Genomic DNA, 13,596 nt, shown 5'->3' on the forward strand with positions numbered 1-13,596 from the left:
AGGCTGGGTGGTTTGTGATTCTTTTATGTACAACACGAATATTACATTATTCAACAATGCAGGAATAAATTTCATTCTGTCTACCTTTGCTGAATGCTTTACAATTTAAATAGCTGGTCTGACAGTGAAGTCCAGGTACTAAGGAGGGATCAATAAACTCCAGAAGGATACCAAGGTCATGGTACGAAGGACTTCAGGTGGGACATCACTGCATCTGTGTGAGGCAGAGGAGGAGAGCCTGGGACCAGGGCTGGGGTTTGCCATGCCAAAAGTGGGATTATCAGACTCAGCTTCCTGAAACAAAACAGAAAGAGCCCATGGTCTGCTCTGAAATTTAAAAGCACAGAAGTTCCACCCAAGCTAGCTTCCCTTCACAGACAGTTGTGTATGCCACCTTGAACGTCTCCGTGGGTGAGGGCCTGCCTGGGATGGGGCCTCTGCATGAGGCCATCTCTTAACAGCTGGGCACAGACTGAGCTTTCCTGGGTGTTTGCACATGGCTGAGGTCTGAGGCATGGCTGCTGAGCACACCACAGCTGGCACAGCCACCTGAGAGGCGTATGTCACTCAGGGCAGTTTAGTAGGAAGATTTATGGTCAGAAAAATGAAAGTTTAGAGGAACAAAAAGCAGCCCTACAGACCCTCAGCATCTGTTAGCAGCTCACACTGACTTCTCAGCTGCAGCTCAGAGGCAATTCTGGAGCAGATCAGGTGTTTAACTGAGTTCCAGAGCTCAGGCTGAGGGACAGGAAAAGCTGCAAAGGAAAAAGTCTTCATGGAGAGAGAAGCAACAAATATCTCAATATGTGGGAAAAGCAATCCAAAATGAAAGATACATTTTAGGTTGTGTCACATTGCTCCCCACTACTGGAAAGATCTTTCCTTCATCATGGGAAGGAGTCAAGGTCCTGAGGATGGGGATCCTCCCAGGACGCAGCACACACAGACACCCACACCGCTGGCACTTATCCCACCCAGGATAATGAGCTGGGACAGCCTCTCCTCTGCCATTCTCCAGTTCCCACTGTTTGTCCTGCAAAGCACACTTGAGTCCCTAAAATACTGAATGCATCCCATGTCTGAAGGGGCCTTGTGAGGGAGGAGGAGGATTCTTGTGGAGATGATCAGATAAAGCTCAACATTAACAAGAACGTTTGGGAAACAAAGGCTGCCTACACACGGAAAATATTCTTTGCAATGGTACTGTCACTCGAAAGGCATTTACAAGATTTTTAGTACAGAAAAGACATACTTGTGCTGGTGAAATGGTGCTGTTCTGGCTGTAATTTGAGACTTTGTCTAGGTGCGGTGATGAACATCACCGCTGACATGTTGGAGAGACTCTGGCCTACAGTGACCCGGCAGAATAGAGCTGCAAAGGAAACATTAAATGACATAAAATACATATATTCCAGAGAAACAGACCCTAAAGGTGAAGGGCTCTTTTTTTAACAAAAAAATTCTGCTAGTTTTTACATTAATCCTCCAATGCTGTTTGTAATGATGCAAATATAGCCACAGCTCCTCAGCTGGCTACTGGGCTGGCTCCCCATCAGAAAGTCCTTTTTCGCTGGTAGACTATCACTGAGCTTTATTTCTAAGGCCCTCAAAACTGTACTCACTCAATCTGACATTCTGAGCGTGCAGGTCAGTGGTATGGTGAAATTCAGGTGCAATTAAGGTGTCCAGAGACTGGGCTCTAGAATTCCAGTGCAAAAAAATCACTGACAAGCAAGAAAAGGCCCCCCAAAAGTCAGAACAAAAACCAACCCCAAAACATATACTGCACCAGGACATTCAAGTGTTCCCATTTAGCTGACAGCAAAGGAACAGTGTCACAAGTGCTTGAGACTTGTTTGCTTGTTTTTCTGAAGTAACTAATGAAATATCAAAACTCAGCCCAGAAAACACTCAGGCTAAATGGACAAAGTGTGAAGTCCCTGAGTGTAGGGAAATGGCAATAATGCTGGGTTAGCAAAGGGGGAAATCACTCTCTTTTTTGGTATAAAAAGTCCATCTGCAAGCAATTGTGCTAATGCTTTAAAGATGCTCGGCCCAGGCTTTTGGAGTCAAACAGGAAAATAACCAAAATTGTTATTGATAATGAAATTTTTCAACCTGAAAACAGATTCTGTCAAAATGTCAAAGGTCCAGATTTAGGCTCTGCTAAAAGAGACTTTTACAAGATCCATTTGAATAGAAATGTTGAGTCCAATTACCTTTTAACCTCAAATGACGGTTGCAGAGGGAGAGATGAGCAATATAAACCCAAACACAGCATTGAAGGCAAATGAGAAAGAGACAGAGGAGCAGCCCAATCTCATCCCGATCTGACTTGGTAGAACAGAGCAAGCACACAATGCTAACACTGAGAAGTGCTGTGGGAAGGTGTCTCCATTAAGATGTTATTTGCACTAAAGTTTACCCCAAAAAATGAGCCTGGAAAATACATTACCTGGACAATAAAGATAAATGGGAAGCGGCCCTGTACTTCAGTTAACAGAGAACAGAAACCTGTCAGCAGATGCATGAAATCCTGCGACCTGCTGGCTGAAAAGCTGAGGAGGGTCTGGAGGTTTCAGTCAGTGGTAGTTGAAAGGACATGGAGAGCAGGCAGAAATGCAGGGCTGGTGAAAAAGGTATTTAAAAGTTAGTTATAATTTCACTCAGTTGTTCTGATCTTCCCTTTTCCTGAACTGTTTATGCTCAGTGTTGAAATTACAATTTCACTCAGTTTGCTCAGAAACACTTCAGTTAGCAGTGTTGAATTAGACTGTTGAGGACATACAAATGTACTAAAAATCAGAAGCACCCTAAACTGAAATAACTTATTTCATGACAAAATGTGAACTTTTTCCTTTGTATTTGCTAAGAAGGGACTTTTTTTCTTTCCTTTAAGTGAAAACTAGTTCCTGACTTTCCAGAATTACCAGAAACCCAAGGAATCTCCTGGTTCCTCAGCTCACACAGGCTGCTCTGGTTTGCTACCTACCACTCCTTCCAATAAACTGCACTAAAGATGGAGGGGTGAAATCACAGAAAGGTTCTTTGCGAGCAATTATTCAACAGGATGAAAAATCAGTAATTAGGTCATGACTTTCAGAGAGGATTAATGAAAGCATTTTATATGTGCAAAATGAGTTTTAAATACCAAAGTGTTCCAGAATTATTTATTAGACCAGATTTGCTCATGCAAGTAGTTTTGTACCTAAGATTCACAGGGAGAAACGTGTCACAGAGATGTGTACCACATTATAAAATGCATCATTTAATTAATCATAAAATCCTGAGCAGTCAAAAATAGTGGTAGCCAGAAGCTAAGCTGCACACTGCATCTGCTCTGCAGCAACACGTTTCAGCAAGAATCGATAGAGCAAGAAGAGAAAATTGGAGATAACATTTCTGTACCTACAGATTTCATCTGGTTCATCTCACTTGTCCGTGAAGTTTTCTGGTCGTCTGTGATTTCTGCTGCACACATCATTTAAATAGGTCAAAAGTTTTCTGCATGTATGATCTGTTCTAGGGCAGCTCTGCATTTGTTTGATTTTTATCGAGTTGATGTAATTACTAATTAATTTAGGCATCTAAAGTAAACTTGGCCCTAAAACACAGCACCTTCCGCAGAGCGAGGTCTGGCTCCTCCTGGCTCCTCTCCCTTTGCGCGCTCGGCTGGTCTCCTCCGTGCTCACATCGCCATCTAATGCCCAAACACGCTCCGAGCGCTCACCAGGAGGAGGACACGCAGTGAGTGCTATGCTTGGCTTTCCCACATGTGATCACAAAACTGCTGAGAGCTACCCCTCGCCACCTAAGAGTTGAAGTGCAAGTAATAAGAGCAGTGATGTGTCCACACATGGCCTGGGGTAACAACCGTTCCCCGTTTTACAGAAACTGAAAGACCTTTGTGAAGTGTTAAACAATGGAAGAGATTAACTCTTGGAGGCTGAAGAGCCCAGCTCAGTCTGGAGCTAGAGATAACGTCAGTGGAAACAAAGGCAGCAGAGTTCTGAAGAGGGAGTGGTGCTACTAAAATCCAGGGTTCCCCAGTTCCAGGCTTCATTATCCTGGGGATAGCTCAGTCGAGAGCTAAGGATGTTGCTTTGCTGTCGTACACAGACAGAACACAAAGCTGCCACATCTGCCCTCAGCAGATCAAGCTCAGCTCAGCCAGAGCCAGTAACAAAATTAAGGGATGATCTTGAAAGATACCACACCTTTACATTTAACTCATTAAAGAAAGAGATTGTGTGGTCAGAAGAGAGGACACTGTGGAAGTATGAGATGTTACACAATCACATGGGTTTTTTTGTTTTGTTTTGGTGGGGGTCTTTTTGTTTGGTTGGTTTGGTTTTTTTTTCAGTGCCATGCTCTACCCAGGAGCCTGCTCTGGAATTATGCTCCAACAGCTATTGATTTCGTAGTATTTCACATGAGACCCAATACTGGACTCAGTATCTACCAATAATGAACTCAGAACTCACAGTGCCTATCAGTCACAGATAACAATACATGTCAAAATGGGCACTCTTGTAATTAGCATGTAGTTACTCAATCTGCATAATTACACGTGGCAATCATGCTGGAGCATGTTTGGAAATGCTAGATCTCACTTTCCTCAGTAATCCTGAATCATATGAATAGCTTCTGTAGGAACTCCTACTTCAGATGTTATGAATTAATATTAAGATGAAATTGAATTAAATGTACTGATTTTAATGTCATGAATGCACTCATAACTATTTTTTCCCCTGAGAACCATCTGCAATTTAGAGACTTGCTAATCCTAATTAAATGCACTTTTCTCAAGTGTGTGCAAATGAACAGAGAAATCTGCTCAGTAACATGCTTGCATATTTTCCTTTTTCCACAAAGGGGAAGAAGAAACTGGTTTGTGATATAATATTAGATCTTCCTTGCAAGAGAATATGAGCCTTGCTTCTTCAGTTTCAAGCCCTACATTAGTTTATGCATCTTAACCAGCAAGTCATTAGAAGCACAGAAGATCCCAGGAATAAGGGTTTGTAATGCTGCTCTGAAGTTACAGTCCCTGTGCAGAAACAAGTCTTTTAGTTGCTTCCCTGTGTTTTATACAGTACTTGAAGTCCTCTGATGCTCTGCTTAGAGACAGCAAACCTGGCACAGAGAAGGTCATTATGTAAATAAGTTATCACAGGGCTTCATTGTCATGAGGGTGGTAGAAACTAGAGCAGACCATGGAGTCAGGAGCACATCTCACCAATCCCTCAACTGAAGCAGCTTTATCAGCAACAGTGAAAAGACACACTAGCTTTATGCACTGGCTCCATTTCTTTTTAACCTTGTCCTGCCTCTCAATCTCAATCTATTAACTCAGCTAAGTCTGGGAGTAAGCTTTGTCTGAAAAGAACATGTCAGGCGGATGGGGAGCAGGGAAAGTTTTAGCAGTTTCAATGTAGTTACAAAGGAGATAGTTATAAGACAAAATAAACATGGTAGAACCAAAGGGGAAACAAAAACCAACCCCCCCCCACCCCACCCCCAACCCAACAAACACACACCCCCTCAAACCAACCAACCAATGAAACAACAACAACAAAAATCTCCCAACTCATACTGTAGCTCTGAAGCCAAAGACTTTTCAACCTTCAGTTAAAACATCATTGTACTCCCTCTCAGGTTTAGTCAGATTTGTTCCTTAATCTGACTTTTGACAGCTTGGTATAAGAAATGTAGGTCTTCAATACCCAGTTACTGGAACACACATGTTGCATGTCTGCCTTAGCTTAGACTGCTAAAGGCAAAAAGGAGGACCCTTAGGACTCCTAAGAGACACCAAAGGAAAGCCATGGTTTTCAGCAAAAATAACTTGCAATGCTCACATATCTTGTATCCTGCTAACTTCAAGAAGAAGTAAGAACTTGCCCTATCCAAAAGAAGTGATGGAACCGTATTTTGTTCTTAAGCTACTATGCTTCTACAGTTTTTAACCCCCCAACAGCAAGGCTTTTACTTAAGAAACCAGTCTAACCCACCTCTACAAACTTTATCATGACAAACACAGGGCTCAACGAGCACAGCCTAAACTGTGGTGTCAATGAGGCCGTGGTCATACATACAAGTGCCCTTATATAACTGAGTTATATTGGGGATCTCATCAGAGAAGCTTCCTTAGTCTTGAGGGGCTGGCCTTTGACAAGTCTTTCTGAGCCATCTTCCAAGCTCATAATCATAGAATCATAGAATCGTTAGGGTTGGAAGGGACCCTAAGGATCATCTAGTTCCAACCCCCCCACCTCACACTAGATCAGGTTGATCACAGCCACATCCAGCCTAGCTTTAGAAACCTTTAGGGATGGAGCTTCTACCACCTCCCTGGGCGATAATCCAGTTTCAAGATACGGTCAGAGGTGTGGGCGAGGTCTGACACCTCAGTCGAGTTCCAAGAACACATCAGACCTGGAAACTTTACAGAACAACATATTTGGTTTCAAAAACCAGTTTAATCCCATACAAATTCTCATTGGGGGGGGGGGGGGAGGAATAAAAAATAAAAAATAAAAAAATCATTTTCCCATCAAAATTTTATTACCACAAAAAAAATCCATACAGTAACTCAATCTCCTTTCTTGAAGGTAAATAACAGAATGGGAAGAAACAAAGCATTTCTTCATTATTTTAAGAGTTTTCAACCCAAGCCTTACAGATAGATTGTCTGGGTAGTGACTCAGTATTTTGATGTAAGCAGTGACATAGGGTGAGAGTTTTTTTGGTTATTGGTAGGTTCTCCTTCTCCCCTTCCCTCAGCAGTGCAAGTACAGGGACAGGTCAAGTGAACATGACATTCCAGGCAACTCTCATTTTAAGCTTTAAAAGCAAGACACAGAAACTGGTTTTGCAAAACACCAAGTCTATATTTACATCCACATGTAATAATATACTCAACTAAAGTGAAATACATCATAAATTAAATGAGTACTGTGTGCCTACTGCTTGACAACTTCCGGTTTCGACAATTAAAACAAAATGGAATGAAATAAATACATTAAAAAAAAAAAAAGACAGACAATTTGTACCTCTATATATGCACTGTTATTTCCAAAGAAACATACAAAACCAGTAGTATCCCAATAGTTAATACTGATGGGCAAAGTGTGTTCTGAAGTACAGGGCTGTGCTGCCATGAAATAAGAGTCTTCATGTCCATTTTTCCACTCCAACCCCCAAAAATCCCTAACAAAACCAAACCCCTTGAAGGAATCTGTACCAGTATGAAGGGAGATTAAAAAACAAACAAGTCTTAGGTCTGTTTGTTGAAACATCTTAAAAACCAGCCCCGTACACTTTAATCACAGAACCCCATAAGGTACACAGATGAGTTACAGCATGCATTCTATAAGACTCATTGAAAGATCACGCAAAAAAATAGATTAACCATTTTCCAAGTGAATTCATCTTCAAAAAATAGGCTATAAAAGTGCAAAACTAGGAAAACCAAAATCTAGATTATGTACATATGGCTCAGCTTATGAACAGGAAAAAAGGTAAATAGTGTACAATTTCCTGATACACAGCACTTCATTACATCGCCAGTTTACAGAGACATTAAAAATAGGTCCCATATACAGGAACTAAGACATACAACTGGAACATCTCAAGTTGCATAATGAAAAAAACAAGAGTTTCAAGGTTTTGCTATTTTACATTTGCTGTCTGAGGGAAGAGAGCAAAATGAACAGTGCAAAATTTTTCATTTTTTTTTTGTTTTACTAAAATATCTGGAAGTCAAAGCCAGGTACAGAAGAAACGAACTGTTAACTACAGGCTTGATGAGGAGCAGTTAGGAACGCAAGTCAAAATACACAACTCTGCTTTTCTGGCTTGTAACTGGCCATCTTCCCTTTACAGAAATTAAACTGCATGTGCATTAGAAAAAACTCTTGTTGTCTTCACAAAACCCCAAAATAATAAAAGGAGATATTCTCCCATTTGCAGGTTATTTCTCGCTTACTTTAAACACCCAGTAGATGCTAAAACTCGACATCAAGAAGCTTCCAAGCACAGTCAAGCAGGCTACACCATCCATAGCCACATCCCTTTTGAAGTCTGTAGATTCCATATTCATATTGCAAGTCTGTCTTGTTTGTGACTTTACAGTTTGGACAAAGGTGCAAAGTACTTTTCCTCTAAATGCATTGAGTTTAGTACAAAACTAAACATTTAAAACATTTAGATTAGTATCGTTTCTCATGCAAGTCCCAGGTATTTTCTGCTGCAAGAGTCTTGAGTATTGGTAGAGATGTTTAAGAGGCTTCTCTGAAGAACAGCAACCAATGCCAGGAGAAGAATCCAACCGTATTTCAGGAACACCACACTGAAATCCAAATGTCAAGTATTGCCTTATCCTTGAGTTTAAAAATATGCTGGAAACAACCCCAGGGAAACAGATCCCTCCAACACATTATGGTCCTAACACAGAGAAGGCAGATCAGCATAATGTCAGCACCGTTGGGTTGATGTTCACAACATTTATAAGCTGGACAGTTTATGTGGAAGTTGGTTTTTTTTTTTTTAAAAGAAAACTAACATAGTTCAACAGAACAAAAAACAGATGAGAAACTTTCACCTTTATGAAAAAGGAGCATTAAGCCAACAGGATTTCAACTTCAGTATTTACAGTTTACCTGAGGTGCAATGATTATATATTCTTTCAAAGAGGAAACTCTTCAGCAGCGCTCAAGTATGTAAAAATAGATTTCCTAGCTAATATTTGGTCAATTAATTCTAATGAAAAATACTCAAAAGTCAATGTCAAGATATACATTCTCCACACACCTTCATAACCCAATTGTTTAAACTACTTTTTATGGCTATTTGGTACAAAATGTTAACAGAACCAGTATCATAAACTGTAGTGTGTTTTCTTTATATATACAGTACAATCACAGCTTAGTTCAGTAGCTTTCACCATTCATTTTTTCCCCTCAAGGGATGAACTGCAGGTATAACTCCATGGAACATGCACTTGCATCCTTAGACCTAGGAGGTGGGAAGGAGAAAACAAATCAGCATTTTTCTGTTGTATGACTATAAAATAGTACAACACACTTTGTTGTATCTTTAAAATGATAGGGGAATTTCTATCATACCCTCCTTGCAAAAGTGTACTTTGAAGTTGATGAGCCCATATAAAGTCTCTGTCTTCTATTTGCCACAAATAAAAATCTTGCAGACAACTCTACTTTTGAGGTTAATCAAGCCCCGAGTAGAAATATAGGCAGGAGATTGAGTTATCTTAGGAAAGCAGAACTAGACAGAAATATGCTTAGTGGGGGGACAATAAAAGCAGCAAGATTAGAAGAATATCAAGAAATAAAGTGAAGTATCTTAAAAGCTGTCAGCTAGATGTCAGATAGCTCTGCTCCCCAGACATGTAAAATCTTTGTATAAAATGGTGTGCTGGTCCAGATGCTACAGCATTCTATACATATCTCCTCACATTTGAATGAGGAAATTTATCTGTAGCTCTGGGTTTGGGGGGAGAAAAAAAAACAACACACATACAGATATATTTATTCATAGTTTTATACAGTACTTATCTCCTTAGCAGTTAAGAATGTTGCAAACAATGAGGTTGTTAAGTTCTGAGATACAGCTACAAAACTCAAGAGATGAAGCTCAGGAATTCAGAACACCAGGCTAATTCTTTTCACTTGACCCATTTCCCTAAGAGACTACACCCACCCCTCAGCCAGACAAAGGGAAAACTATTTGGAATAACCTCTGCAGTACACAAAGATAAACTGTCAAGGAGCCACCAGGAAACCCTTACTTCTCTATGAAATAATCCACTAAAAAGAGCTTTGTTGTTTGAGACACTCCTCATCATCTTCACAAGCTGTAAAATGAGTCACGTCTCCATTTTCAGGAAGGACAAGCCAACATAACCTTTCATGGCATTCATGAACTGTGATAACAGTTCTTGGTTTTGGTTCTTCTTCACAATGTTCCTCCACCCCCCAAGTACTAACTTAAGGGGAGAGCCCTTTTACTGAACACTTCACACTAGAATTGTAACTAATTATGATAGTTATCTATCATTAGCCTTTCCACTACTTTGAGGAAAGAGGCATCTATGTACTTTTTATGCAAGCCTTTAGGACTATTCCAAATAGCTAATGCTGCTACACCAGTATTTGCCTGGCTTTAAGAGAGGGGGAGTTTGCATTTCAGCTGTTCTGGTTAAGACTTTCATAACCTTTCACAGTGCTATGCAGCAACCTTTGATGCTTTTGAGTACACAATGCAACATTTAAGCAACAATTAGTTCAAAGGCTTGTTTACCATTTCTTGAAGTAAATGATTAAGTCTTCTTGTCACTTGGTCGAAAGTGTGCGTTGCCAATGAAACTTTCATAGCTTCGCTTTTGTAGCACACTGCTGGTTAAGTGTTGGTATGACACTGATCTCTTTCCTGGGGAAAAAAATAATAATTATTTTTTTTGCCAGACTAATTGGCCAGACATTCAGTTGTCAGCAGTTCTACAGCAACATCCAGAATCCCACAGATACTACCTACAAATCGTCTCCTAAGCAAAGCCCAAGATAACAGATATTTCTAGTTGTAGTAAGAGATTGCATCAAGTTCTGTATCCAAAACAAACACAAGTAGAATGAAAAGTATTCACCGAACAAGTCTAAGCTGTATGCACTTGACATTCATCTCTCTGTTATTTAATCTCTCATTTTATGTCCAATAAATTTCTTTGCTTAAGTCATCGTAAAACAGGCTTCACTGTGACCTTCTCAAAGTGCAGCGGTACACTCCATAGCATGGTGCCTATGTATCCAGATTCTATACTTGTTTGAAAATTCAAATTTTGAATACAGGTATTAAGAGAGGATACACAGATATACATCATTACCATCAGAGATTGTACAGCAATTGTGACACTTTAGAGAGTGTTAATATACACTTACTTGCAGATCTTTGTTAAGCAATTTTCAGTCTAGTATACAGGTAATTTCATGTTTATCTGAGACCATTAATTCAGATTTATATATGTGAAATCGTTGCCTATTCCATATTATGTCTTATTAGCTTAAGCAAGCAGTCCCAAACACTTCATAAAATCCAGGGGAAAAAAAGTCAAGAATCATTACTCCCACTGGATACAAAAAGCCCAACTGCCATCCATATTCCATGAAAGCTTTAAATGCAGCATTGAAAAAACCTGGCAAGCTTTAATTAAATTAAAATGGCAAAGCTAAATTAATATTTCAACAGAATCTACAAAGCCATTGGAGTGTGTCATGAGCAATTGTCTTTAATTTGCAGCCTCTGCCAGATCAATCAGCCAACAGGTTATCCTTGATAGCGCGTTGCCATTGCAAAGGCAACTAATTTGAAAATAACACAAACTGAGTGGTTTCAGAATGTTTCTGTCTCTTCAGGGCAACACAGAATGGCAGAGCTTACAAGCAATAACGGAAGGCATCATGCTTTAATGAAGTTTGCCAAGTGGAACATATTCTCATGACAACTTGATCCAGCATTTAACATGCGACACAACATGCTCATAGGACCTAAATAATGTTGCCACAAGGCATAGAGGCCCTTAAAAAAAGGGTTTTGACATCATGTTTTATAATAGCACCAGATTTCAATAAAAAGAATACAGAAACCTGCAGGTCTACACCTGCAGTACTTTGTATAAGATATCTTACCAAATACATCTTAAACTAACAGTTGTACTCCAGCTTTTTAACAAAGAATTTGCAGAAACTTTCATCTTCACTGTCTCCACCCACATTAAACCCTCTCATACTGAGAATTTTGTCTGTCTGCTATCCCATACCTTCTCAAACAACTATCAAGGTTTGGGTTGGGTACTTCTAGACAGAATGGCTGCAAAACCTGAAGGGCTTTTATTGAAGTTGCTAAGAAAACCCATAGTGGGGGTCTGGTTTCACAAGTTTTTCCAATGTAGGTAGCACCCATTAAAAGTTGCTTTTGTTGCCTTGAGACAGCACTGTGTAATGAACGATGAAATTTCACCTTCATGAAAACAATGCTGCCAAAATAGTTGCAGCCATAGTTTTCAGAGCTCTAAATAACAAGAAACAACTGAAAGATCTTGATTACATGCTTCCATCTTCAGGCTTGTACCAAAGAAGAGGAAGAAGGGCCTACCACAAATCTTCCTGGCAGACAGGTGGGGCTTTCAAAAGACCAAGGTGGATTCCAGTGAAGTCATTGTTTAAAAATAGCACTGCATCAACTGCTATTCAGTAGGCAAAGCTTGCCAAAACCACTGGCTAAAGAAGAGAACTATCCCAAACACACACTAATGCTGGAAAGGAGCAAGATGCTGCCCACCATCTAGTCCCTGGGCTACAGGCTACTCTTCTAGTTGGTTGAAGCTGCAAGACACTCTGTCCTTGTTTTCATGAAAAATCAAGAGCATTCCCTTGAAATCCTGAATGTTCTATCTGCTCAGTAGAGCAATGCTATGAAGCAAAGTCAGAGCAAGTTAATGTAGTTTGGTCCTCCACCAAATGCTGAGCTCACACATTAAGTTCTTAGCTGTTATTAAGAATTAATTAAAAAGTAAAATCTTGCAAAGTACTGTAAACTCCACAACTGCACAAATTACCTCTGTGCTCAGAAAAATACCTGTATCTCATTTTCTTAGATCACAAGGGATTAAAAAGATAGCAACAACATTTGTCCTTCTGCCTGCTCCTCTGCATTCTACGCATAACCTGGTGCCCATTTTACATTCCTCATACCAATTCATGGTACACAGACAGTACTCTTCATAGAACTTGGAATGAACTCCATTCCATAGCCACTTTAGTGAGTCAACTGTGATGCTGGCTTTTCCTTATCCACTCCCTACCCAGGCTGGAAACAGAACTGTAACTTTCCTTCATCCTTACAAAACCCACTAGTACCAAGTCTGAGTATTTATGAAGCCTACAACCTTAAAACAAGCAAACAAGCACCAGAACAGTGTCAGTAAACACAGTTTTTGCCAAATAGCTAAACAGATTTATTATTTTATGGTTCACTCTGAGCCATGGGAGCACACCCCTGCCTGTTACCAACCCAGACTACATCAGAATAATCTTAGTGCTTCCAGAGAAGGTGAGTATTCAGTTTAAGAGCTTAGCAGAAACTGTAAGACTACAGGGCACACACACTATTAATTTTTATAACACTGTCTTGTTTTTGAAAGTCAAAGTTCTATATTAATTTCTGAGTCCATCCTGACCTCAGCAGAAAATCATAAATACCATCATCTACAAATAGACAACTGCTTAAATATCATCTAGGACCTTTCAATCTTGGCCTCTAGCTAAGAGTTTTGAAAATACTGATTACAAACAAAACAAGAAAACCATGCATTTTGTGGAAGTACCAAAGTTTTCCAAATACATCACAAAACACTGATCTCTCCTACCCTACACATTTCTACTACTTAGTGGAATAACACACCCTAATTAAAAGAGCAGAAATAGGTTGTCTTGGTTCGAAGTGTTCTCTTCCTACTAAAAACCTGAACATTATAAAAAACCCATGGAAGAACAGGGGTAGAAGATTTAAATCATAGTT

General features: G+C 39.9%; 1 protein-coding gene and 1 long non-coding RNA gene across 5 annotated transcripts in view; both read right to left on the bottom strand.

Moving 5' to 3' along the window:
* Positions 1-8: 8 nt before the first annotated feature.
* Positions 9-1,346, bottom strand: LOC137447121 (uncharacterized). The gene is made up of 2 exons (XR_010988791.1): positions 1,253-1,346; positions 9-294 (listed from the first exon to the last, which is right to left on the bottom strand). It is a non-coding gene; the product is annotated as an uncharacterized lncRNA (long non-coding RNA).
* Positions 1,347-6,869: 5,523 nt separating this feature from the next.
* The window catches only part of ZNF217 (zinc finger protein 217), a 28,212-nt gene continuing 21,485 nt past the window's right edge, over positions 6,870-13,596 (bottom strand). For all 4 annotated transcript variants that reach the window (XM_068149958.1, XM_068149955.1, XM_068149957.1 and 1 more), the window contains exons 5-6: positions 10,324-10,452; positions 6,870-9,018 (exon numbers count right to left, since the gene is read on the bottom strand). In XM_068149958.1, coding sequence (XP_068006059.1) covers positions 10,343-10,452 — 110 coding nt within the window. In that variant the 3' untranslated portion in view covers positions 6,870-9,018; positions 10,324-10,342. The remainder of the gene's footprint in view (positions 9,019-10,323; positions 10,453-13,596) is intronic.

The sequence above is a fragment of the Melanerpes formicivorus genome, unplaced genomic scaffold (assembly GCF_026170545.1).
Source record: "Melanerpes formicivorus ecotype bairdi unplaced genomic scaffold, bMelFor1.0.p_v2 SCAF_19, whole genome shotgun sequence".
Classification (NCBI taxonomy): domain Eukaryota; kingdom Metazoa; phylum Chordata; class Aves; order Piciformes; family Picidae; genus Melanerpes; species Melanerpes formicivorus.